Source organism: Salmo trutta, chromosome 2 (genome assembly GCF_901001165.1).
Source record: "Salmo trutta chromosome 2, fSalTru1.1, whole genome shotgun sequence".
Lineage (NCBI taxonomy): Eukaryota > Metazoa > Chordata > Actinopteri > Salmoniformes > Salmonidae > Salmo > Salmo trutta.
In genome coordinates, this window is record NC_042958.1 from 19,518,656 (window position 1) to 19,546,302 (window position 27,647).

At 42.8% G+C, this 27,647-nt stretch overlaps 1 protein-coding gene across 1 annotated transcript in view; it reads right to left on the reverse strand.

The window, feature by feature from the left end:
* Positions 1 to 27,647, reverse strand: part of dok6 (docking protein 6) — a 90,779-nt gene that overhangs the window by 49,725 nt on the left and 13,407 nt on the right. The window contains exons 2-4 of the mRNA XM_029697711.1: positions 22,820 to 22,927; positions 14,816 to 14,930; positions 8,646 to 8,765 (exon numbers count right to left, since the gene is read on the reverse strand). Coding sequence (XP_029553571.1) covers positions 8,646 to 8,765; positions 14,816 to 14,930; positions 22,820 to 22,927 — 343 coding nt within the window. The remainder of the gene's footprint in view (positions 1 to 8,645; positions 8,766 to 14,815; positions 14,931 to 22,819; positions 22,928 to 27,647) is intronic.

Consider the following 27,647-nt stretch of genomic DNA (forward strand, 5'->3'; position numbering starts at 1 on the left):
GTTGAACATTTCCAAACTGATTGCTGATTTTTCTGACCAGGTGGCCAGCCTGGTATCCTCAGCCATAGTGCCGTTTAGGCACACGCCCCCTATCAGAGGAGGGCGGTAAGTGTCGGCTGGTGAATCACCCAAGCCGCACAAGAAAACCACATGTTCGGTTAAGTTCCGAGTCGAACTCACATTGTCCTTTGCCACAAATGGCAGGCTCATGGCCAAGTTCACAGGGTTTGCGTCAGATGCTGACGTCGGACCCACGTCGTTGCACAATGTAAGGCAGGTCGCCTTGGAAGAATGCGGCGAAGTCAACGGAGTAGGCATAGGTATTTGTGACCAGATTTGATTGGTTTTCCAATCCATTAGTGGTACCAAACGGTCAATTAAATCACTCCCAATCAGCATTCGTTCAATTTCGATGCTAGTCACATACACGGGGTGTATCAGTGACACGCTTTCGAAGTTGAGTTTAAGTAGGAGACGTTTGGTTAGGGGCGAGGTAGCTTGAGTGAAACCTCGAAGATTCGTATCGCAATGTTCCGTTTTCAACCATCGTTTTGTTGGGTCCACTGCCCTTTTTAGTTCATCCAGCAAGGTTTCGGATATGAGGGAAATTGTTGAACCCGAATCTATCAGAGCGTGACAGGTCACACAGTCCTCCAGGACTGTTCTAAGGTATGGCCTGTTCGAGTTGGTTTTTCTCGTCATATCCCCAACAAAATGGAGTGGGTTGGGAGAACGGAGCGGTTTGTAATCTGCGTCGATTTCCAAGACAGATAAGTTACCTACGTGACCCAGTGGGTCCTCTATCGGAATGGTAGAGGAATCATCTGTTACAAAGCTGCTTATCTCGTGCATCTCCACCTCCGTGTCCAAGTCTGTAGACAAAACCTGCGGGCTTGTGTCTAGAACGGGCGGTACCTGGACAGGGATTCGAGTGGGGGCGGGGGTAATGGAAATGTTTGCGTCCTCTTGAATTGCATGAATTTCGGCGGACTCGGTTTCCAACGATTTTACGCCTAGTCATGAGGATTTATCCTTGTCCTCTTTCTCAAATTTCTTACGATGCAGTACATCTTTTATCAGAGCTTCTATATCATTTTGGTTAGCGTTTAAATCATTGTTGAACAATTTGTTGCCCTTGTTACGCTTATTACCCTTGTGTCCTGACCCTTTGTGAGAGTTAGGCGGAGGGGCATGTCGGCTAGGTTGATCTCTACGGGACCTGTTAGATTGGGGACGTTCATCGTAGCTATTGTTACGGCGGTGGTTGTCGGGTGGTGGTTACTTGGTAGCCACCCCCTTTGATCGTCCTCTTTTACAGCATATGTCCCTGATGCAGCCCCTTCTAATTCGAGTGATGGTTCCCGCCTAAGCTCGAAAGTCGAGGTGTCCGGGCTCTTAGCCCGGCTTGCTTTTGATGCTTCAAAAGCGGTGCTTGCCAGCTCTCGGAGCGTCGAGATTGGCAACCCGACGTGGGCAGTAGGGCCCAAGTAGTTAATGAAGTTGGGAGACATGTTTGACAGAAAAAGTTGTTTGAACGGCAATAGGTCTTCCATTCCTGTTTCAGTGAGCATGCCAAAGTAAGCTGAACGAAGCCGGTGATAGTAGGCTTGTGGGTGTTCATTTCGAGCTTGTCTGATATTGTTAGCCAACGAACTATCGTGTTTGCGAGTCGCAGAACCACTGAATTCTATTTTCAAAACCGTGGCAAGTTTAGCATAGTCGTTTTGCACGTGTTGCTCTTGTAGACGGATGAACCTTGTCACGTGTCTGTTGGACGTTCGCTTCAAAAGATAGAGCCTGTCTGCATTCGTAGCGTTTGGGTAGCCATCCAAGGCGTCCTCTATGTCTGCTAAGAATGTCTCAGTGTCGTTTGGCTTTCCCGGAACGGGGTCGAAGAGGCGGAAGTTTTTGACGATTTTGTCAAGGCGATCCCCGCCAAGTGCGCGGGGAGCATCTGCACTCTCCCGTGGAGAATTGTCGGCCGAGAGGCCAAGAGGAAAAGTCAAGCTGTGGTTGTGTTGGCGAGGAGGCCCCAATTCACTGTGGGCCGAATGGCCAAGAGAAAGAGGCTGAAATCTCCTGTCATCTACATTCCCTCGTTCTCTTAGCTCCGGATGTGAGCTAGGTTGCTTGGTTTGGTTGTCCCGCGATAGCGCGTGACTGTTCTGGAGTTCCTCCAGATGATACCTAAGGGTGGTGTTATGCTGCATCGCAGAGTCCACCTGGGAGTTGAGGGTGTTTATTTTCGACACGTAGGTGTCGCCCTTTTTTCGCTCGGCCTCATACTTGTCTGTCATGGTTTGCAGGGAGAGGTCGCGAGTGTGGAGTGAGAGATCCAGTGATGCGATGTCCTCCTTTTGTTAAGAGGTCACATTTTCCAACTTTCTCACCTGGTCTTTCTCATCCTTCATTAAATCAGCGACTTCAATGAGTTCTGCTGTTTTGTCCTCCAACTTGGTCATTGTGTTCATTAACTGATCGTCTTTGGTCTGCAACTTTTGGAATAGAGCATTATTGCTTTTAGTGGTTTCATTCACAACTGTTTGTAGGGCATCAATTTGCTCGCCCCGTTTTCTAGCTAGCTCGTCCGATTCATCTAGTTTCGCGTGGACTTCATCGTATTTAGTTTTGGCTAAACCGAGTTGTTCTTTTAGAATACGGACTTGGTCAAGAGATTGTTTGCGTTCTTTGTTATAAGTGTTAGACAGATCTTCCAATTTATCTGTTCTCACACACAGTTCCTCAGCTAGCAGTAGCTTATCTTTTTCGGCTTTCGATGCCAGCTCCCTGGTTCTCTCCACCTGTACCTTGAACTCCCCAGCTTCCTGCTCGTGCCTCTGCTGGGCACTGAGGTACTGGTGCACTGTCCATCTCTGCTGGTGGGCATAGTTGAGGGCTAAACTGGAGAGAACCTTCACAAGGCCTCCGCCTGATGGTCTATTTTGAAGAGCGTCTGTCGCAATGTCTGCATTTTTCTCGCTTATGGCATTGAAATCTAACATTTTCAGCCCCTCGGCATAGTTAGGATTTGCATCGTTGCTGAGGTCCGCGATCAATCTTTCCGTGGGTGAAGGTCCACTGATTAGAGGGGAAATGGGTGGAAACCCATCTGATGGATTGCTCATTATTATGATTGTCAGTTATTTCAATTTACGTAATGTTTGGGGTTTTTAGTTGGAGGCTGCAAACACGATTTAACTCAGTTTGTAAACGTCAATGAATCATCAAGACTGGGTCAGTAATGTGAGTTGGTTATTACTGAACTTGCCAAAACAGGTTTAATTGATTAAATCGATTTTAATGATAAATCTAACCTGTATCGGCTATTTGGGAATTTTAATTTTAATTCACCTGAAAGAGTTGCTATCTCTAAGTTAACGTTGAAAAGTTTAACTATGTCTCATTGGTTAGTACACATTAGTTTGCGTATTATTCCAATAACCAACCTGGACGGTAGTGTAGCAATTTAATGTGTATTAAATTGAACGAGACAATGATATCCAATCAGTTGAGACTGATTAGATATCGTACAGCATAACCTGAATTATTTAAAAATAATTACTGGTGATTCTTCACCACCGGAGGTCACTGTTAACACAAGCTAAAATCGACAGGGTACCAGTGAAAATAGAATTTTACAAAACTGTTAAAAAGTCTACCTAAACACCATTAAGCTGGTAAAACAGCTTTAATCTATTAATCAATTTGAATGATTAGTCAACCCTGTATAGGCTAAAGGAATTAGCTTTAATTAACCTGAAATAGTTGCTATATCTAAGTTAACGTGGAACAGTTTAACCATGTCTCATTGGTTATGGCACATTCGTGTGTGTATTATTCCCATAACCAACCTGGAGAGGTAGTGTATCAATTTAATGTATGTATAAAATTGAACAAGACAATGATATCTAATCAGTTAAGACTGGTTTGATATCCTGCAGCGTAACCTGACTTATTTCACGAAAAATGACTGGCGATTCTTCGCCAGAGGTTACGGATAGCCCAAGCTGAGGTCACACAGGATTCCCGTCTAACGCGGGAATTCACTATGAACAAAGAAGAAAACAAAAATGGCGGCTCCCCTTTGTTAGCTTAGCATCTGGCGCAATGCTTAGCTTTCCTTGCGCGGGGTTTCCCCCTCGCCGCACAAGGGATGTTCCCTCCAACAAGGGAACGGGTTTACTTGGTGACGTCTCACGTTCAACCCTTAACCTCTCCCCGTTACCCAACGCGAGAGGTAGAGAGATAATAACTTCGCTTCGGTCAAACGAATATATCTACTCTAATTTCCGTAATGGCTGGCTCATATGTCCTCTGCTCTAGGAATTACTTATGACCGAGTCAGATCACTCCTGAAAGCGATCGACAGAAATAACACTACGTTAGGCCCAACTAGTATTATTTCTCAGAATGCCTGCATCGGCTGGTACATATGCCCTAGCTCGTAGCATTCAGTAGACCCCCTTCACACTGGCTTTGGTCAGATATACAACAGGGGTCGTTCTCTCCCGACCAGTATCTGGGTCAAATGGAACGACACACACACACTTCTCTCCCGCACTAGTCCTGCCTATAGCTATTAATGGAATGTATATATATTGCTACACAATTGATATGGAATAACACAACAGTGCGGCCTAGTCCTATCTTAGATTCCTCACAGGGGGCGCCATATGTCGTGACGTTGTATTAGTTAATGTGACGACTGTTGCTCATCGAATGATTAACGGTTTATAATTACGTGATTAAATGAATTAAGCAATGAATCAAGCAATTATTAACTCATTAACCTGGGGCACCATGGGAACATTGTTTTGATTGAGTTTCTATTTCCCACATTAACTCAAAGGATATCAGAATATCGATTACAACAGTCGCTAAATTAATAAATTTCCTCTACAGTCTCATAATCTGAAAATCGTATAATCCGGGAATCTGCACGGACCCGGGCTTTACCACTGAATTTACCACACCAATTTTAGTTGATTATTTATTTACTAGCAAGCTAAAATGATGATAAAAATGCACATACACAAAACACAGTCTAGCTATTGATTAGGACTTAGTACAACGGGCCAACACACTCTGGCGCTTGTTACCCAAAATGGGGATTTTAAAGAGAGAGAAATAAAGGAAGTACACGAGAGAAATATACATTTGGGTTCATTTGTCAGCCATGCTTATTTAAAATTAGCCTTGCCCCGAACTGCCGCTCTTATGGGTCAGAATATAATGATGTAATTACGTGTTGTAGTTCTCAGGTGGGAAGCTCCGCGTGGGTCGTTTAGGCTTCTAAATGACGAAGTTCTCCGGCGCAACTCTCTGGTTGTCCTCACGATGTCAGTGTCCTTCTTGGCTAAGTGGTCTGATCCTCACCCTTGATCGGAAAGGGGTCTTCTGAGGACAGACAGCTCTGTAGCTCAGAGCTCACAGCTTCGGCTCGAATGGTGTCGATACCACGATTCAATGGAGAGTGGAGGCTGGGTGGTTCGGCTTGAATTCACCCGCTTAGACACAGCTACTCGTCCGTAGCTCGTGTAGAAAAATATTTCTTTGTCTTCAACCTTGTGTTTCGTTTTGGGGTTCGTCGACTTTGTTAGACCTTCGCTGCAGCTTGGGGTCAATAGTCTACCATGTTAATTCTTCACTCTCCTGTCTTATACCCTCGGGTCAGAAGTGGGTGTAACAGCCTTTAGGGCGATTCTCTGGGCGGACCAAGTACAGGGGGCAAGGCTTAGATTTGGCTAAAAATCCGATTTTAGACACTAACTTCACATTTCATCTTTATCAAAACATTCTGTTTGATTTGGATATTTTCCAAACAGCGTACAATGTATAAACATCAGGCATATACTGGGAAAACTCTTAAAGGTACAATGTTTTCATAATAACGTCATCTCTTAACCTTTAAAAACCAATACAAAAGTTACATACATTTTAATATTCCACTTTTCGTCATAACCACCATTGTGGCTGACGGAAACCATTGTTCCAAAGTTCCTTTATTGCATGTTTAAGGTTCTGAGGCCAGTTCTCCATTGTTAGGACAAAGGAATTTCTCTGTATTATGGGCATGAGGTGTCATAAAACCCCCACATCTTCAGACCCTTAGATCTCTCCTCCTCTGTTGGGGGTTTGGGAGATAATCTGTAGGGTGGTGGTCTCCTGTACCCTGACCTGATCAGGACAGTCATGACATACTGTAACAAATATAAACTGACTCCAACTGGACAGATGATACTGTAGCTTCATCTAAACTGACTCCAACTGGACAGGTAAACCTGTAGCTTCATCTAAACTGACTCCAACTGGACAGGTAGTACTGTAGCTTCATCTAAACTGACTACAACTGGACAGGTAGTACTGTAACAAATCTAAACTGACTCCAACTGGACTGGTGTTACTGTACTGTAACAAATCTCCCTCATTACTCATCCACCATAATTACTTAACCTGTTTTCTCTATCTGTTCAGGTGAAGGAAAGCAGACAAGGAGAGGAAGCAACTTTAGACTATCGAGATGCACCCCACACTGTTGTCATTGTTTTTTCAAGACAGCCAACCAGATCCTGTACCTACTAGAGACCTCCTCAGCCCCAATCACTTTAACCAGTTGGAGTTATTACTAGAGACCTCCTCATCCCCAATCACTTTAACCAGCTGGAGTCTCTACTAGAGACCTCCTCATCCCCAATCACTTTAACCAGCTGGAGTCTCTACTAGAGACCTCCCCATCCCCAATCACTTTAACCAGCTGGAGTCTCTACTAGAGACCTCCTCATCCCCAATCACTTTAACCAGCTGGAGTCTCTACTAGAGACCTCCTCATCCCCAATCACTTTAACCAGCTGGAGTCTCTATTAGAGACCTCCCCATCCCCAATCACTTTAACCAGCTGGAGTCTCTACTAGAGACCTCCTCATCCCCAATCACTTTAACCAGCTGGAGTCTCTACTAGAGACCTCCTCAGCCCCAATCACTTTAACCAGCTGGAATCTCTACTACAGACCTCCTCAGCCCCAATCACTTTAGCCATGCTGGAGTCTCTACTAGAGACCTCCTCATCCCCAATCACTTTAACCAGCTGGAGTCTCTACTACAGACCTCCTCAGCCCCAATCACTTTAACCAGCTGGAATCTCTACTACAGACCTCCTCAGCCCCAATCACTTTAGCCATGCTGGAGTCTCTACTAGAGACCTCCTCATCCCCAATCACTTTAACCAGCTGGAGTCTCTACTACAGACCTCCTCAGCCCCAATCACTTTAACCAGCTCTCAGAGAGCTCTTCATCATCTACATTAATACTCACTAATTATGCCTAATGTTTCAAAAGAACAGCCATGAGTCTAGAGTGAGGACTGATGAAATGGCAATGTAATATGATGAGGCTATTTTTAGGAGCAGTGAGAAAATGAACTTTGATTTAATTATCAGCCCCTGTAGTTGGGTGATCACTAATTGAAGTCTAACTGCAGAGGGTGGAGTTTTCTCCCATTTTAGTATATGTGTTGCAGAGACACGCACAAGTGTTTAGCTTTCTATTTCTGTTGTTATTTCTCTTTCTTTCTTACTTTCTTTCTTTCTTTCTTCACACACCGCACCACTTCGATGTTATGAATACAAATCAATATTTCCCTGTCATTTTACATCGAAGCTGAGGGATAGAAAAATACATGTTATTACTGTTCATTGAACTAGATGGGCTGCTCAGATTCATACGGATTCATATCGATTTTTTTCAAACGAGGGCAGAGCACAAAGTTATGCGTAAATGCAATTGTAGGCGTCCTGTAAGAGGTTGTTAGGGGAGTCAAAATGAGACCTTGGGCCAGATTCTTGATTTTTTCATTTCCAAAGCCAGTCTATAAAACACACACAAACACACACACACGCACGCACGCACGCACGACACACACACACACACACACACACACACACACACACACACACACACACACACACACACACACACACACACACACACACACACACACACACACACACACACACTGCAGTCATTTCCACAGCTAGTCTACAAATGAATTGAAAATCACCCATTTAATAACAGCTATACCTTTCCTCTTTCCTCCTTCCCATTTCTCTATTTCTATTTCCTGGATGGGGGGGGGGGGGGGTACAGTGATTTCACATGGCCTCAGCCCCAGCAGATATAATCTCATCCATTTTTGTGACAAGCTTCATTATGAGGGGAGCCAGTGATGCACAGCACCTCTCATTAGGCCAGGAACACAGCCACACACACACATGCACACACGTGCACAGACACACACTCGAAAGTACATACACGCACGAACGCACACACACACACACACACACACTCACACTCACACATAGATAAAGATACACAAACACACAAACACACACACAGACCTCTGTTGCACTAACATTTCTGGGCTGGTAATGAAACCGTCTACAAGTGCTGGGATGGTTGGGGGGGAAATATCGAACCAAAATGGTCTCTGTTGGCAGGGACTAATTGGAGACTCACCGTTTCCCTATCACAAACCTCTGAGGACTCAGTTGCACTCAAACATATAGGCCTATAATGTAACTGCTAACCAGTTTGGGGCAGGATTGACCCAAAATGGCCTCCATTAGCTGGGGTTCTAATTGGGGACTCACCGCTCTGCTCCCGCTGCACCCCCGCTGCTAACAGGTCTGGTTCTCCCAGGCTTATGTCATTCAGTCGGCTTCCTAGGCACTCCACACACAGCAGCTTGCACCACTCCTCCGCATCCAGCTCTAAACACAGAGTTAAAACAAGAGTTAAACACACAGACAGAAATACACACTCCACACACAGCAGCTTGCACCACTCCTCCGCATCCAGCTCATACAAAGTTAGAAAAGTACACACACACACACACACACAAACACAGATGAATCATACAGCATGCACTGTGGACTAAAAAAGCCCCCCGGACGTGAGTATCAGGTAGTGGTAACCTGGAGAAAATCAATCTGATTGATTCTCTGCTGATGAAAAGAGTCAAGCAGTTCATGAACACAAAACACCAGATGAATGCTGCATTTCCTCTCTCTCCTCTGCTATCCCATCTTTCTCCCCTCTGACCACTCTCAACACTGCCCTCCCTAACCCTCTTTCTCTTCCCTCTCTCCTCTCCTCCCCTCTCTCCTATACTGTACTCCTACAGCACTTGACCACCAGACCCCTGACATACCCCAGCCATCAATTATTTGTTCCAAGCTAAATCACAAGATATTGTACATACAGCAGGTTTTTAAAGGACCATAGAGTTCTGTCTCTATTATTTTTTCCCAATGAAAAATGGAGCATTGTGGTAACTGTGACAACCGCAATCTGTACTGTACTTCTAAAGCACATCCAGTACAGATCTGGGATCAGGCCATAAAGCATTTTTTCTCAGATAGATTTGATCAACAAGCAGAACACAGGGGGATCAACTGACGTTCTTAACACCAGAAAATCAATAGCTTATTATCCCAACAGGGTGATGTAATTAAATGGTGGGAAGCCTGGGTGTAGAAAACAATTAACAGGATTGATCTCTAAGGAAATTGTGTGAATGCATCCGAAAATAATTATCTCAGAGCAACAGTGACAATCTTTTAATCAAACCCATACGCGTCGATAATATCTCTACTCTCTTAATCAGTTACACACACCTTATCTCTCGCCGAGGCACACATGCACACACAAACAGGAACAGGAACAGGAAGATGAACATGAACACACACAAACACATACACCACATACGCTGCCGTGTGCACAAGTCTCGAAAAGCTCAACTCTGGCACTCTTGGCAGTGGTGAGAGAAGAGGAGGGGTGTTATTGAATTGTTTAATTAACCACTAAGTGGAGGCTGATGGTTTCATTAATCAATTTCTCACTCACACAGCAAACAGATAGACAGTTGTTGGTGAATACCAACGTCTTCCTCTAAAGGTGGAAAAAACTCTGTTTACAATGGAAAGTAAAATTCCAGACTGTAGAATGTGGATAAGAGTTACTGAGCTATGAAATGAGAGTCAGACTGAGTTGTTTATCTGTGTGTTGTCTACTTCTCCCTGGTCTCTTCCCAAAGGAGCTCCAGGACATGGCACTGTGGTCACTGATGTGTATAGAGATGCATGTGGAAGTGTGTGTGTGTACACTCTTAAAAACAAAGGTGCAAATTGGAACCAAATAAGGTTATTGAGAGTGATGCCATAGGGGAACCCTTTTAGGGGAACCCTTTTAGGGTCTCTGAAGAACCATAAAAGGGATGGTTCTTTGAAAAAACATATAAAAATCCCAAACCATTTTGGGATTTTTATTTGCATAGTTCCCAGGTTGCCTTTCGAGTGAATTTTCAAGTTACTTGTACCACTCATGACTTTCTGCTAGTGACAGAGACATGGTTGTTGATTTCATTCATTAAAATGTCATTCTTAAAGACAATACAGCCTAGTTTTACCCTAATACAGTGGCCTGAAACTCATAGTTTACAGAACTCACACTATGCTGGCTTGCAAAATGATGTGTAATTCCAATTGGAATCCAGGCAGATTGGGGATATACACCATTTAGAATTTTTATTCACCCGCAACCTGCATTTGGAATGACTACCAGGCTTGGAAAGACTAAGATATAACAGGTGCAATAAGTCCAAGTAACAGATTGGAATAGTTTAGAAAAATGTATGTTATTTATATTTGAGTAGCATAAGCTTAGTTAATCAATAAACATACATGCAAAAACATAGATATTGAAAGAAACAATTCTGAAAATCCACCTGCAAAAGAGCATGCTGGGGAATATGATAGTGATGGCCGTGGTTTTGGTTCACCTCTAGTTATTAACACCAACACTGGGGTTCTTTTACACCACTGATTAACTCTTGAATCAACCCTAGAAATGTTACACTGAAAGCTCAACAGTAGTTAACACTGGACAATTTGCTGTGTGCTATGAAAGGGACATATTTGCAGGCTTCAATAGACATTTCAAGAACCTTTAAGAATTCTGAAGAACCGTAGAGCCACATCAAAAACCCCACACTTAACTCAATGTTTTTTTTATTTGGCAACAGTTCTCCAAGGAACCTTAAGAGCTGAGGAAGAACCACTTAAGAACCTTCATTTTTTTCAGTGTACAACAGGGCAGTTTATCTGAGAGGGAAAATGCAGGTTTTGAAGGGTAAAGGGTCTGTTCCCTAGACTGACCATGCCTGAGGTTGTGGCGTTGTTCATCCGCACGCACGCACGCACACACACACACACACATACACACACACACACACACACACACACACACACACACACACTGATAAATCTCTGTACTTAAGAGCCTCTCTTGGTCCATTTCCTCCCTTGCTGAGCATGTGTCCTCTGAGTGTGTCTGAAGTCTAAACTCACACACTGTAAGAGCTGCCGAGTGGAAAATCACATAAACAAACACTTTATCCGAGAGGCAGCCTGGACAACACACAGGGAGAGAGAGGGAGAGGGAGCGGGAGGAAAATGAGAGGCAGGGGAGAGGGAAAGAGAGAGAGAGAGAGAGCGAGAGAGAATGAGAGAGAGAGCATGAGAGAGCGAGAGAGAGAGGGTGGAAGAGATAAGAGAGCTAGACATCAGTAATAGAAACTAGCAGTGAGAAGGAGCAAGAGGGAGTGAGAGAGAAAAGAGGCTGACACTGGCACAGTACCACAGAGAGAGCACAGGAAGTGAAGGACACTGGGAGGGCAGCTTCCTGCATGGGGTGGACATGGGAGAGAAATAGAGAAAGTGTGTGTGTGCGCACAAAAGCGTGTGTGTGTGTGTGTGCCTTAAGGCTGGCCGACATGGCCAAAATATCATATCATGATATTTTTGAAGGTATGACTATTTAACAGTATTTTCTTTAAAAAAATGTTTTAAATAAAAGTTGCAAATATGCTTCATAAGTAGTGCATGACTTTAGGGTGGTAACAAATACCTTCTAAGTGTTTTAAATGGGGCTTTCTCTCTTTTAATTGTTTTATACTGTTCAATCAAAAATAATTTTCAGCATACATTTATGTAGTAATTACTACATTTATGTAGTAATGATGCATACATTTATGCATCACTACTACATAAAACATTTGTTTTGTCTTTGTATGTCTCTATTTTGTGAAAACTGTACAGTTTTCTTTATCAGAATAGTTATTCTCCTCTATAACTATGTTTCCATCCAATAGCGACAGATTTTTATGCAATTATTCAAAAATCTGCATAAAAACAATATGTCCACTTTCCCACCAGAGATGCGCTTCCATCAAATGGACTTGTTTCTGATGAAAGGCTGTACGTGATGACGTAGCTGCACGTCAAAATACCTTTTGTGGTTCAATTCCCATGTACCGAATAAAAAGTGAAATGGGTTTCCATCGCATTTTCTACTCTACTGAGTGTTTTCCCACAGGAAATGTTGTGTTATATAACGAGTGTGCCCACCTTGGTATTGACACGTGCGCTCTAGCCAACAGCTTGCAGATACAGTCCGGGTATAGCCTACATCAGTGGTTCCCAACCTTTATCGGTTACTGTACCACCAACTGAATTCTGCTCAGCCCGGAGTACCCTTCAAGTACCTCCACATGTGTATTTTACTAGTAATACTATGGTCTCATGAGTCTTCTCAAGTACCCCTGTGGATAGGCCAAGTCCCCCCCAGGGTCCTAGTAACCCTTGCATACATTATGAGAATTTTATAAACAAAAGAGCAAGATAATTTTTTATTTGTCACCAGAATAAGACTGTCACGTTGGTATAAAGGGTCGGGAGACAGGCGCAGGAATGCGTAATAGGGGTTTTATTTACACCCAAATTATGGCGTGCCGTGTAAAGGCACGGGGACGAAGACCAAACAAACAGTATACAAAACACAGGGTTGAAACCCAAACAAAAGAGCGAGGAGTACCTCCAATAAATAACACAAGAGCACAATGATTAACACACGGGACGAGACCCATAATCATCTGCGCAATCCACAACGGCACAAAAGCCAAAACACACAGCACAGGTACTCACATGACCAACGGACATTGTAATAATAATGGAACAACCCAATGGAAACCAAAGGGCACACTTATACAAGTACTAATCAGTGGGAATAGGGGACAGGTGTGAGTAATGAAAGTTCCGGAGGGATCCATGACAAAGACCCTCAGTATTTATTGGAAAGGAGCATCAAGCTCATCACTGTGCACTTTCACCACCATGTGAAGTTCTTATAACTTATTGCATCTGTAGTCTAATAAACTGCATGGTTTCCAGAGTCGTAGTTGGAGGACCACACAACATCGTGTGACTCCAAGTTTACTTCCATATGATTGGTTATTATATCAATATTTACGCATTAGCGTGTCCACCGACATTTCTAGCATAATTCATTTTACAGACACAAAAAGATCCCAGCTTGTCTAGCATATTTAGTTTCAGCAGTTATTCAGTTATTACATTTAATAAACCAAACATTGATATACTGTTATGTAAGGTAAAGTAAAAATCCAGACTGGTCCGTATATACTAAAATGCGGTTCACCGCCCAGCCCTAGTGTGCATGTGTGTGATTGAGTGCAGGAAGTGAAGGACCATGTGTTGGACACGGGGGACACATCCCTCCATATGGCAAGGGACTCCAGGAAGAGGGAGGGAGGGGTCAGCAGTGTAACTGTGAGCTTTGTGTGTTTGTTTGTGTGTGTGTGTGTGTGTGTGTGTGTTTGTTTGTGTGGGAGAGAAATAGAGAGAGAGAGAGAGAGAGGGCGAAAGAGAGAGAGAGAGGGAGGAGAGAGAGAGAGACATAGAGAATGGGGAGATGGGAGAGGGGAGAGAGTGGAGATAGAGTTCACTGCACCCCATAAGGCACATAATCTATCCCCTGAGATCCACTGCTACAGCTCACATCGGCACATCAGCACACACACACACACACACACACACACACACGCACACGCGCGCGCGCGCACACGCACACACTAAAATCACCTGCAACTTGTCTACAGCAGATCACTGTCCTTGTTTGTTTGTGTATGTCTCTTCCACCCAGTGCCCAATTAACTACTGTTTACTTCTCTGTTTGTGACATTACAGGAGAGGAGAGAAGAAGAGAAGATAAGAGAAAGGGAGAGGAGACGAGTGGAGAGGATAGGATAGTAGAGGAGAGGAAAGGAGAGGAAGGAGAGGAAAGAAGAGGAGAGGAGAGGAGAGCAGAGGAGAGGAGAGGAGAGAGGAGAGGAGCTAATATCTCTGCAGGACCACTGCTCACTCTATTTATCTCTCATCCCCACTGTCTCTCTCTCCCTACCTCTATCCCTATCACTCTCATTCACTCTTCCCAATCGTTCTCTCTCACTCTCTTTCCCTCCCCATCCCGTTATCACTATGAATCCAATATCCATCCTCCTCTATCTCTCCATGTCTCTCTTTAGTTCTCTATAAAGACTCTTAACACTATTAACTCAGCCAGTCCCTGCAGCAGAATTCATTACAACCTATCAGATCACAGCATTCTGCTCTACCAGGACCCAGAGGATGCAACCATATATATATAATACTCAAGTACCCCTCCACACAAACCCACACACACACCCACCCTTCTTAGCTAATACAGTACAGAATCACATGCCTGGCGCTTGGAACACCTTCAGCACTCAATTGTCTTTCTCTCTCTCTCTCTCTCTCTCTAACCTTTCCCTTCTCTGTTCTTTTCTCTGTTCTATTGCTTTCTCCCTCGTACTCTTCACCCCTCCCTCCTTCTTCATCCACCTTCCCTCCCTCCCTCCATTCCCCAGCGTTGCATTGCTTACCTGACTCACAGGCAAATGTCTTGGAAGTCTCGTCGTAGAAGATGATTGCCATTGCGTGTTTCTTGGTCTCCCGGGGCATCCGTGTAATGTTCTTGATATTGTGAAGCTCCGTGATCTAAGACAAACAGAACAACAAAATATTAGCCAAATCAACAAGACGACAGCTGAGGGGACAAGCCACGGGAACACCGTCTAGTAATGTTAGCTTTAATTGTTTTTCTTGTTTGAAAAAGTTGTCGAGATAAATTGGTTGTTCGACTTGCTCCCTTAACTGATCATTTTTCATCTTAAATTACTATTGGTGATGTTCTGTACATGCAGAATTGCAAAACAAAATTGAATTGTATTATATTTATTTACACAATATTCATATTTCATAAACTCTGTTGAAAGGAGCTATATGAATGGAATTCATTACCACTACTATCGTTTTATTTAGGGAAATCAATGGAAATTGTGTGAAGAAGACCATTTATATTGTGTAATGGATTATAACAAGCTTGTCATATACATTATGGATCAACTCAGTCTCCTAAATGACAGTTTGGAGTTCCATTGGTCTGGCTCTAACTAAAAAAACAACAAGAGCAACTGGTGAAACGGCTTCACTTTGCACACGGCCACTAAAGATCCAATCAATACTCAGGAGCAGAATCAAAAGCTCCTAAATCATGTTAACTCTGGGAGTTAACAGTCATTTAATTGAATATCTTGTGCATTTATAGGACTGTTTTCTTCAACAATCCACTCTCTGTTCGCTGCTGGACAGATAAGAGCCATTACATTATTGTAGAGCGCTCGCTCAGAGCCAAACGTGGGCACAATGCCAGCCTGATGGGAATGTATTTTGTGGGCTCACTGCCCGTATACTGTAGTAAAATGTGTGTGTGTGTGCGTGCGAGTGTTTGTCCCTGCATGCGTGTTTCCTATATAGTAAAAACCTGACCGTTAGAGCTCAGTGCCACGAGCCATGCTGACATGCCACATGCAGAATAAAGATTTCTACGTTTGATTTGATTATTGTTAGTGAAATAAATTCAATTTTCTATGAACAGCATTTTCTCTTCAAGACTGTTGTGAAACTGCATCACAAGGCATTGTGATGATGAGGTTGTACAAAATGTATTGAATACCATTATCCTCAGTATTCATTATCCAGAAAATAGCATTGATACCATCTGTTTGCATCGCTGATGTGAGGAAGTGAATATGAAGTCAATATGGTTCATATCTTAACCCAGAAACATAATTATAACACAGAACTGGCAGCAAAAACTACATCAGCACTGGAGCTAGCTGGGCTCTATATGCTTAGCCTCCTCTCCTCTCTCCTCTCCTTCTCCCCTCCCCTCTCCTCTCTGATGATCTTCTCTTTCCTCTCAGAACATAGCCACAAAGCTGTTGTCAAGAATATAGCCCAAAGGCATAAACTCTCTAAAAGTTACTTCTCTACAGTTTACTGCTTATTTATTTACGGTTTATGAACCAAACCATTGGTAGCATTATACGGCTGCAAATGCCTTTGTCGAAAGCTCATGACATAGAGGCAGCCAAAACAGTAAACAAGTGAGACAGGGAGTGGGTGCTGCTGAATTCTTTTTTTGAATTATTCAGTTGTATACTCCGAGTCAATATTCACGTAATAATAATAAGGAATTCCCCTTGACCACACCCACAAATTGGGGAAAACAAACGTTATTTCCCATTGACACCCAGTGTAAAAGAGCCAACTTTGTCGTCGTTTTTTGTTATACAGAAATAACAAAACATGCTGAAAATCTGATGTGTTGTTTAATGTTCATGTAGCCAGGTCAAAAATCCCGACCTACGGTTCACAATGCTCCCACATAGGGAAATAGAGCCTGCGAAAATAGCCGTGTGGCTTCAGGCTGTTCGGCATGAGAGAGTGGGAAACTGTGGGGAGTTGGTATCCAAGTAGGCTACACATACAGTACAGTCAAAAGTTAGGACACACCTACTCGGTCAAGGGTTTTCTTTTTTTTAAATGATTTTCTACATTGTAGAATAATAGTGAAGACATCAAAACTATGGAATAACACATTTGGAATCATGTAGTAACCAAAAAAGTGTTCAACAAATCAAAATATATTGTATATTTTAGATTATTCAAAGTAGCCACCCTTTGCCTTGATGACAGCTTTGCAGACTCTTGGTATTCTCTCAACCAGCTTCATGAGGAATGCTTTTTCCAACAGCCTTGAAGTAGTTCCCACATATGCTGAGCACTTGTTGGCTGCTTTTCCTTCACTCTGCGGTCCAACTCATCCCAAACCATCTCAATTGGGTTGAGGTCGGGTGATTGTGGAGGCCAGGTCAACTGATGCAGCACCATCACTCTCATTGGTCAAATAGCCCTTGCACAGCCTGGAGGTGTGTTTTGGGTAATTGTCCTGTTGAAAAACAAGATAGTACCACTAAGCGCAAACCAGATGGGATGGCATATCGCTGCAGAATGCTGTGGTAGCCATGCTGGTTAAGTGTGCCTTGAATTCTAAATAAATCACTGACAGTGTCACCAGCAAAGCACCCCCACACCTCCTCCATGCTTCACGGTGGGAACCACACATGCGGAGATCATCCGTTCTTGGGAGTCCCATAGGGCGGCACAAAATTGGCCCAGCATCGTCCGGGTTAGGGCCGGGGTAGGCCGTCATTGGAAATAATAATTTGTCCTTAACTGACTTACCTAGTTAAACAAAGGTTAAATTATAATTTTAATGTTTTTTATTTGTATTTTTTATGACGGAATGTCATTTCTCTTTGCTTATTTGAGCTGTTCTTGCCATAATATGGACTTGGTCTTTTACCAAATAGGACTATCTTCTGTATACCACCCCTACCTTGACACAACACAACTGATTGGCTCAAGCGCATTAAGAAGGAAAGAAATTCCACAAATGTACCAAATTACCACCTGTTAATTAAAATGCACTCCAGGTGACTACCTCATGAAGCTGGTTGAGAGAATGGCAAGAGTGTGCAAAGCTGTCATCAAGGCAAAGGGTGGCTACTTTGAAGATTCTCAATATAAAATATATTTCGATTTGTTCAACACTTTTTGGTTTACTACATGATTCCATATGTGTTATTTCATAGTTTTGATGTTTTTACTATTATTTTACAATGTAGAAAATAGTCAAAATAAAGAAAAACCCTAGAATGAGTAGGTGTGTCCAAACCTTTGAATGGTACTGTAGCTATGTGTGTGGAAAACATTCAATCACAGGTAAGACATTTCACTTGTTCAATATACTCAGTTTGTACTGTAACTCCATTCACTACTTGTAGCTGTAAAATCTGTTTGTTTGTGTTGTTGGGAAGCCCTACAATATAAAACGTTCTAAGTAGTGAGAACGCTCCGGAGCAAGCAATGTTGAAAAGTCATCTTTAGACATGTTGTACTTTTTTTAAATCTAGTTTTGTAATTTATTAAAACAAGCAGACAACAAGAAAATTGCTTTGAAAAAGGTCATATTTTTGCTGTGAGACAACGGGGTAACCTAGGTAACCACAGGTTATTTTCCTGACAGGTGGGCGGGGCCGCAACGTTCTATCTACGCAGCACCCTTCGAAACACAAAAGCAAATCCACTGTTGTTGTTGTTTTTAAGTTTTCTCTGCAGCACTGTTCTGGAACCCCTCGGATGGAACCTTTCCTAATCTGTGTGGAGATTCTAGGGAAGCGTTTTCATGTGCACTGGGGAGCACTGTGGGGAAGCATTATCAGGTGCACTGGTGCATGTGTTCTGTCATCACTCACTTTGCTGTGGGTAGCAGACATCTCTAGGAGAGGTTAACACTACATAGGCATTTCAATTTGATGGAATGATGTAGTAGAAAAAGTTACGTAGCTATCGCAAATCAGCATAGGCCTCCAGTCAGTCAACCTCTTGATGAGGTGGGGAAGTGTCTGATAACTAATGATAGTGTATTAGACAGTGTGTTATAGGGCCTTAAAGGGCCCCTCTCATAATACAGCCACATATTAAAGAGCCCAGACACATCAAACACTCTGGTGTCCCAGCAAGTCCCTATCTGAGGCTACATCTCCTCTCCTCCCATCACTACAGCAGAGCCACTTAACTCACTTAACATCATCCTTGCCACTGATAATGAGGCCTAATTGGGGTATTTTCAAAGGGTTTAAGAAGCGGGGAGAGATATATTATATTCCAGATTATCCTCCTCAAAGGAAGAGAAAGACCTTGGAGGAACGAGATAAAGCTTCCAAATGTGCCTTAAGAGATTCCGAACAGCAATCTTTACCCCATGTGAAATTATTTTATGAAAGACAAATACAATTATTTTTGGGGGTCGGTCTGTGCGTAATACGATTTAACCGATTGATGTGTAATGAAATAAGTGCTTGGCGATATTGTCTGAGGTGAAATGGTGGTTGGGGCTTGTTATTGGGTAAACATTAAGCTTGTGGCTAAGTTGTGATGGGAGGCAGTGCCGTTAAAAGGGTCAACAGACTCAGACAAATGAATGTCTGTCTGGCCTTATGCTGCGTCTAAAACATATGTCTACTGAGTGTACCCTTCATATCAAAACAACAATTATTTGGAGAGCCAATGAGGTGAATATATACTGCTCAAAAAAATAAAGGGAACACTTAAACAACACAATGTAACTCCAAGTCAATCACACTTCTGTGAAATCAAACTGTCCACTTAGGAAGCAACACTGATTGACAATAAATTTCACATGCTGTTGTGCAAATGGAATAGACAACAGGTGGAAATTATAGGCAATAAGCAAGACACCCCCAATAAAGGAGTGGTTCTGCAGGTGGAGACCACAGACCACTTCTCAGTTCCTATGCTTCCTGGCTGATGTTTTGGTCACTTTTGAATGCTGGCGGTGCTTTCACTCTAGTGGTAGCATGAGACGGAGTCTACATTTACATTTACATTTAAGTCATTTAGCAGACAATCTTATCCAACCCACACAAGTGGCTCAGGTAGTGCAGCTCATCCAGGATGGCACATCAATGCGAGCTGTGGCAAGAAGGTTTGCTGTGTCTGTCAGCGTAGTGTCCAGAGCATGGAGGTGCTACCAGGAGACAGGCCAGTACATCAGGAGACGTGGAGGAGGCCGTAGGCAACAACCCAGCAGCAGGACCGCTACCTCCGCCTTTGTGCAAGGAGGAGCAGGAGGAGCACTGCCAGAGCCCTGCAAAATGACCTCCAGCAGGCCACAAATGTGCATGTGTCTGCTGAAACGGTCAGAAACAGACTCCATGAGGGTGGTATGAGGGCCCGACGTCCACAGGTGGGGGTTGTGCTTACAGCCCAACACCGTGCAGGACGTTTGGCATTTGCCAGAGAACACCAAGATTGGCAAATTCGCCACTGGCACCCTGTGCTCTTCACAGATGAAAGCAGGTTCACACTGAGCACGTGACAGACGTGACAGAGTCTGGAGACGCCGTGGAGAACTGCCTGCAACATGCTCCAGCATGACCGGTTTGGCGGTGGGTCAGTCATGGTGTGGGGTGGCATTTCTTTGGGGGGCCGCACAGCCCTCCATGTGCTCGCCAGAGGTAGCCTGACTGCCATTAGGTACCGAGATGAGATCCTTAGACCCCTTGTGAGACCATATGTTGGTGCGGTTGGCCCTGGGTTCCTCCTAATGCAAGACAATGCTAGACCTCATGTGGCTGGAGTGTGTCAGCAGTTCCTGCAAGAGGAAGGCATTGATGCTATGGACTGGCCCGCCCGTTCCCCAGACCTGAATCCAATTGAGCACATCTGGGACATCATGTCTCGCTCCATCCACCAATGCCACGTTGCACCACAGACTGTCCAGGAGTTGGCGGATGCTTTAGTCCAGGTCTGGGAGGAGATCCCTCAGGAGACCATCCGCCACCTCATCAGGAGCATGCCCAGGCGTTGTAGGGAGGTCATACAGGCATGTGGAGGCCACACACACTACTGAGCCTCATTTTGACTTGTTTTAAGGACATTACATCAAAGTTGGATCAGCCTGTAGTGTGGTTTTCCACTTTAATTTTGAGTGTGACTCCAAATCCAGACCTCCATGGGTTGATAAATTGGATTTTCATTGATTATTTTTGTGTGATTTTGTTGTCAGCACATTCAACTATGTAAAGAAAAAAGTATTTAATAAGATTATTTATTTCATTCAGATCTAGGATGTGTTGTTTAAGTGTTCCCTTTATTTTTTTGAGCAGTGTATATATATAGAAGCAATTTGCGTGTCTATGAAATGTGTGTGTATATTTTTTTCCTTTGTTTTTTCTCCTTGAGATACATCCACAGGTAAACCTCCAATTGACTCAAATTATGTCAATTAGCCTATCAGAAGCTTCTAAAGCCATGAAATAATTTTCTGGAATTTTCCAAGCTGTTTAAAGGTACAGTCAATTTAGTGTATGTAAACTTCTGACCCACTGGAATTGTGATACAGTGAATTATAAGTGAAATAATCTGTCTGTAAACAATTGTCGGAAAAATTACTTGTGTCATGCACAAAGTAGATGTCCTAACTGCCTTGCCATATATATATATATATATATATGTATATATATATATATACGCAGCACCCTTCGAAACACAACTATATATATATATATATATATATAGTTGAAGTCGGAAGTTTACATACACTTACATTGGAGTCATTAAAACTCGTTTTTCAACCACTCCACAAAATTCTATAGTTTTGGCAAGGCAATTTCACTTATAATTCACTGTATCACAATTCCAGTGGGTCAGAAGTTTACATACACTAAATTGACTGTGCCTTTAAACAGCTTGGAAAATTCCAGAAAATGATTTCATGGCTTTAGAAGCTTCTGATAGGCTAATTGACATAGTTTGAGTCAATTGGAGGTGTACCTGTGGATGTATTTCAAGGCCTACTTTCAAACTCAGTGCCTCTTTGCTTGACATCATGGGAAAATCTAAAGAAATCAGCCAAGACATCTGAAAAAAATTGTAGACCTCCACAAGTCTGGTTCATCCTTGGGAGCAATTTCCAAATGACGGAAGGTACCATGTTCATCTGTACAAACAATAGTACGCAAGTATAAACTACCAAAAAAAGCCAGACTACGGTTTGCAACTGCACATGGGGACAAAGATTGTACTTTTTGAAGAAATGTCCTCTGGTCTGATGAAACAAAAATAGAACTGTTTGGCCATAATGACCATCGTTATATTTTTGGGGAAAAGGGGGAGGCTTGCAAGCCGAAGATCACCATCCCAACAGTGAAGCACGGGGATGGCAGCATCATGTTGTGGGGGTGCTTTGCTGCAGGAGGGACTGGTGCACTTCACAAAATAGATGGTATCATGAGGCAGAAAAATTATGTGGATATATTGAAGCAACATCTCAAGACATCAATCAGGAAGTTAAAGCTTGGTTGCAAATGGGTCTTCCAAATCAACAATGACCCCAAGCATTCTTCCAAAGTTGTGGCAAAATGACTTAAGGACAACAAAGTTAAGGTATTGGAGTGGCCATCACAAAGCCCTGACCTCAATCCCGTAGAAAATGTGTGGGCAGAACTAAAAAAGCGTGTGCGAGCAAGAGGCCTACAAACCTGACTCAGTTACACCAGCTCTGTCAGGAGGAATGGACCAAAATTCACCCAACTTATTGTGGGAAGCTTGTGGACGGCTTCCCGAAACATTTGACCCAAGTTAAACAATTTAAAGGCAATGCTACCAAATACTAATTGAGTGTATGTAAACTTATTTCTTTCATCACTGGGAATGTGATGAAAGAAATAAAAGCTGAAATAAATCCTTCTCTCTACTATTATTCTGACATTTCACATTCTTAAAATAAAGTGGTGATCTTAACTGACCTAAGACAGGTAATTCTTACAAGGATTAAATGTCAGGAATTGTGAAAAACTGAGTTTAAATGTAGTTGGCTAAGGTGTATGTAAACTTCTGACTTCAACTGTATAGATATATACAAAAGACAGTGACAGTATAAAAAATGTATTTACCTTGTGAAAGCTTCTGAAGTATGCTGCCTTCTCATCTTGGTATTTCTCTAACCGTCTGGGGCCTTTACTGGACGCCTTCTTAAACACCAGCCAGCACCTCTTGAAGATCTGTGGAGAACACATGGGTAACAGAACCATGAGAATACCATCAAAAGAACCGCAAACCAGGGAGATATTCCCCTGAAGAGTCTGATCAGACAGCCAAACCAGAGAGATGTTCCCCTGAAGAACCTGATCAGAAACCCAAACAATGGAGATATTCCTCTGGTGAACCTGATCAGAAGAACCCCAAACCAGGCAGATGTTCCCCTCAAGAATCTGATCAGACACCCAAACCAGAGAGATGTTCCCCTCAAGAATCTGACCAGAAACCCAAACCAGAGAGATGTTCCCCTCAATAATTTGATCAGACACCCAAACCAGAGATGTTCCCCTCAATAATCTGATCAGAAACCCAAACCAGAGATGTCCCCTCAAGAATCTGATCAGACACCCAAACCAGAGAGATGTTCCTCTCAAAAACCTGATTAGAAACCCAAACCAGAGACATGTTCCCCTCAAGAACCTGATCCGAAACCCCAAGCCAGAGAGATGTTCCCCTGAAGAACCTGATCAGAAAACAAAATCAGAGAGATGTACCTCTGAAGAACCTGATCAGAAAACAAAACCCGAGAGACGATCCCCTGAAGAATCTGATCAGACACCCAAACCAGAGAGATGTTCCCCTGTAGAACCTGATCAGAACCCCAAACCAGGGAGATGTTCCCCTGAAGAACCTGATCAGAACCCCAAACCAGGGAGATGTACAGTAATAAACAAGACTAAAAACCAGCACACAATGCAACCTTTGAAGTTTGAAAAAAGACGTAACTGATTACACAGCCAAACAAAACAAAATGCTGACATTGTCAAGGGCATTTTTTATCATAACACAATGAAAGGTATTAATTTAGAACATTGGGCTGAGTGTATAACAAAAAACAACAAAAAAACAAAAAAATGAATTTGATACATTAATAAGCATCTTCACTAATTCATTTTTCCATCTACTTTCCAAGCATTCCAGCCAGCCTGTCTCATCATTTATCTGTGTGGATATTAATCCAGACTCAATGAGATGCTCACCGGTGCATCACCACATCAATAACTCAAAGAGCAAATGCTTTCCTCTCAGTCAACTGAAACTGGGCTGTTTGTGCATTCATCTATTTAGCAATCTAGACCTATTTGTTTGGATGCACTGCTACTGCACAGTCACAGTCACAGATACACATACACACACACACACGCACACGCCCACAGCCGCACACACACACTGTGTGCCAAAGGGCCACAATAAGGTCAAAATCGAAAGGGGACATACGCGCTCAAAAACGGTCCCTAACACTCACCGTCACACAGGAGAGAGAGAGAGAGAGAGAGAGAGAGAGAGAGAGAGAGGGGAGAGAGAGAGACATCCTTCAGTTTATTTCTGCGCGTATAACATTGTAACGACACGACAATGTTAAAGCGTTGACAGCTGATATGTCCCGGGTGTTTAGTGAGAGATGATAAAGCAGTGTAATAGTAGCTAGCTTCCTTTGTGTTGGCTTTCTCAGAGGTAGCCTACTGATGTAGCTTAGTGAGTATTGATTGGTTGACCAAAGTCTGGTACATCCCCCCTGCAGGGACTTAGAACCCTCTGGATCACACACGCACGCACGCACGCACACACACACACACACACACACACACACACACACACACACACACACACACACACACACACACACACACACACACACACACACACACACAGAGAGAGAGAGACACAGATAGACACACACACACACACACACATAGAGAGAGAGACACAGATACACACACACACACACACACACACACACACACACACACACACACACACACACACACACACACACACACACACACTGTGTGCCAAAGAGCCACAACAAGGTCAAGATTGAAAAAAGGACACAGACACTCAAAAACTCTTCGTCTCTTTAAAAAAAAGAACTCCACAATCATCTCTCCACTTCATTCTCCCCTGTCTGTCTGTCTCTCTCCACTTCACTCTCTCTATCTCTCTCTCTCTCGTTCTGTATTTCTTTCTCTCTCTGCAAATGTATCTTTCTTTCCCTCTCTCTTCCATTGCTCTCTCTCTCTTTCATGAAGGATACATTGAATCAGACCAGAATAATCCACATCTGAACACCTTATTCTACAGTCTTTTCTTATTCTAGTAGTACATCCATAACCTATATCATCCATAGCCTATATCATCCATAGTCTATATCATCCATAGTCTATATCATCCATAGTCTATATCATCCATAGTCTATATCATCCATAATTTATATCATCCATAGTCTATATCATCCATAGTCTATATCATCCATAGTCTATATCATCCATAGCCTATATCATCCATAACCTATAGCATCCATAACCTATATCATCCATAGTCTATATCATCCATAACCTATATCATCCATAGCCTATATCATCCATAACCTATATCATCCATAACCTATATCATCCATAACAGAGCAGACACTGAAAGTGAAAGATCCTTAGTCATTGTAACTTTTTACATTGTTATACTACTACTGTGTGATTTACTCTGACTCTGAGATGTCAGTTGAAGATGTCACACATCCCCTCTGTGGTCTTTTAATACTTTATATCTCCCTGACAGCTTGGCTCAAGGACCTCTTGGCTCGCATCCACTTTATTATCCTAATATAATTTGTGTATGGCATCCGGAAAGACCAGGGAAGGTGTCCTCTACCCTTAACGGTCTGTGTAAATGCATAAAGCGCCTCTCCGTCTCGAACAGAGTGATTTAAACCAAATACAAATATACAGCCCATTAATGATAAATGCAATAGCTTGAGATTGTTGTGATATTGTGCATTTAAATAGAGCATGCGGTTACCAGTAGCAACTTTCGGATGTCTGGAACACTGTTGTGAAAACTGTAGTGCACTTAAAGTATGCACTTATCTGAAGTGCATTTATAAGGAGTGAACTATAACTTATTAGGCCTAATACCATATCTAGGGGCTTCATGTTGAAGAAGAGGATCTTTCAATTTCCTCTCTGAGATAGCTAGCTGATATTAATCTGTGTGATGTATGATTAACACTCTCTGCATCGTCATCGTGGAGGGACTGTGTATCCAGGATCCATTTGTTTACTCTATAAAAGGAACACAGAGGCTGAACTTGGCACTCCAGGTAATTGACTGGAGTGAATTCCTGCCTTGGTTCTTATCTGTTCAGTTCCTACTGATGGGCCTCGGGGCCATTAGTGAGGCTCATGACTATTATACAGAGAAAACAAGAGAGAGAGAGAAAGAGGGAGAGAGCGAGAGAGCGAGAGAGAGAGATGGGGAAGAGAGGGGCAGAGAGAGGGGCAGCAGAGAGAGAGAGGGGCAGAGAGAGAGAGAGAGAGAGAGAGAGAGAGAGGTACACAACGAAATGCTTTAATGTAGAATGGGACACTTAAGGTAATGATGGGCTGTACCTATAAAGTGCTTTCTTACTTCTGCATTTATTAATCAGGACACAAGAGGCCATAGTCAATAACCAATCTATTTTCTGAATAGTTTACCTAAGGACAAAACAACACCATATTACATTAAACCCCAAGAGGTAAGAATGAGCTGTCTGGTCGTTGATCATAACCTACAGCTCCAGTATCAAGTCATATAGAAACTGACTCAACTGTTGTCTCGAAATCCCTTCTGGGGCAACGAAACAAAACCATTCATTGCCTACCACACCCAAAGTAATTCACTCTGAGAATGCTGAGATTAAGTCATTACAACACTACAAAAGCAAGCTCAGAGAGATAGCTACAGTGTTTATAAGAACAAAAGGTATGAAGGAAAAGGCTTAATTTCGCCTGTTCCACAGTTGTCAAATGCTTTGTCAAGGAGGGCCTATTCTTGGCAGTGTTTCTAGGTGTTACTTAGGAGAACTCTTACACTGATTTTAATTACATGGAGGTGAATGAGACTCTGAAGCTTCTAGAATGTGTGACTAATTAGAATGCCGGGACATTATTCCATGCGAGGGTGAGTGAGTGTGTGAGTGTATTTGTGTGTTGCCGCAGAACAAAGCATCATCGCCCAGAAATAAAAAATATATATATTATCAAGAAAAAAGGATGTTATGAGAGTACAATCAGCATCTTTTCTTTGAGGTGTGATCTAAGTACCAGAGGATGAAAGCACTGGTTTCTACTACAATAGCCCATTCAATTTGTGTGAAGAATTACCCCAGAGAAATGGTGCTGTAGCTACTGTATGCTGCTGTCTTTTGACTGTAACAAATAACCCTTTTCCATTTGTCTACAAGAGCTTTTAAAGAAGAGAATTATATTTTTCATGCTGCTTTAGTCCCTTATCGTATAACAAAGCAACAACACTGAAAGGATTTTTATACAAGCGGTACACAAGGTACCCAATGATAACTATATTGATTTCAGTTTGGAAATAAACCAATTGTTCAAAACACCAACAAGTATGGCTCACAAAGACATATTATGGCCAAAAGAACAGACTAAATGCAACACAGTGTAGCTTTGTTCATCAGCTTTGACCTCCCTCTCAACAGAGGTCCAGAGGCTGAATATGGACTGGGGCATCTCTCTCGGCTCTCTGAGGCAGAGACATGCTGATTGCACTCTGAAATCTCAATGGCTGATTAATCACTGGAAGTCCTGACCTGTCTTTATGAGTGTTCAGAACAACCCAGACCTTCCAAATCATAACACTCCTCTTCACAGATGTTTCAGATCAGAATACTATTCAATGCTCAGC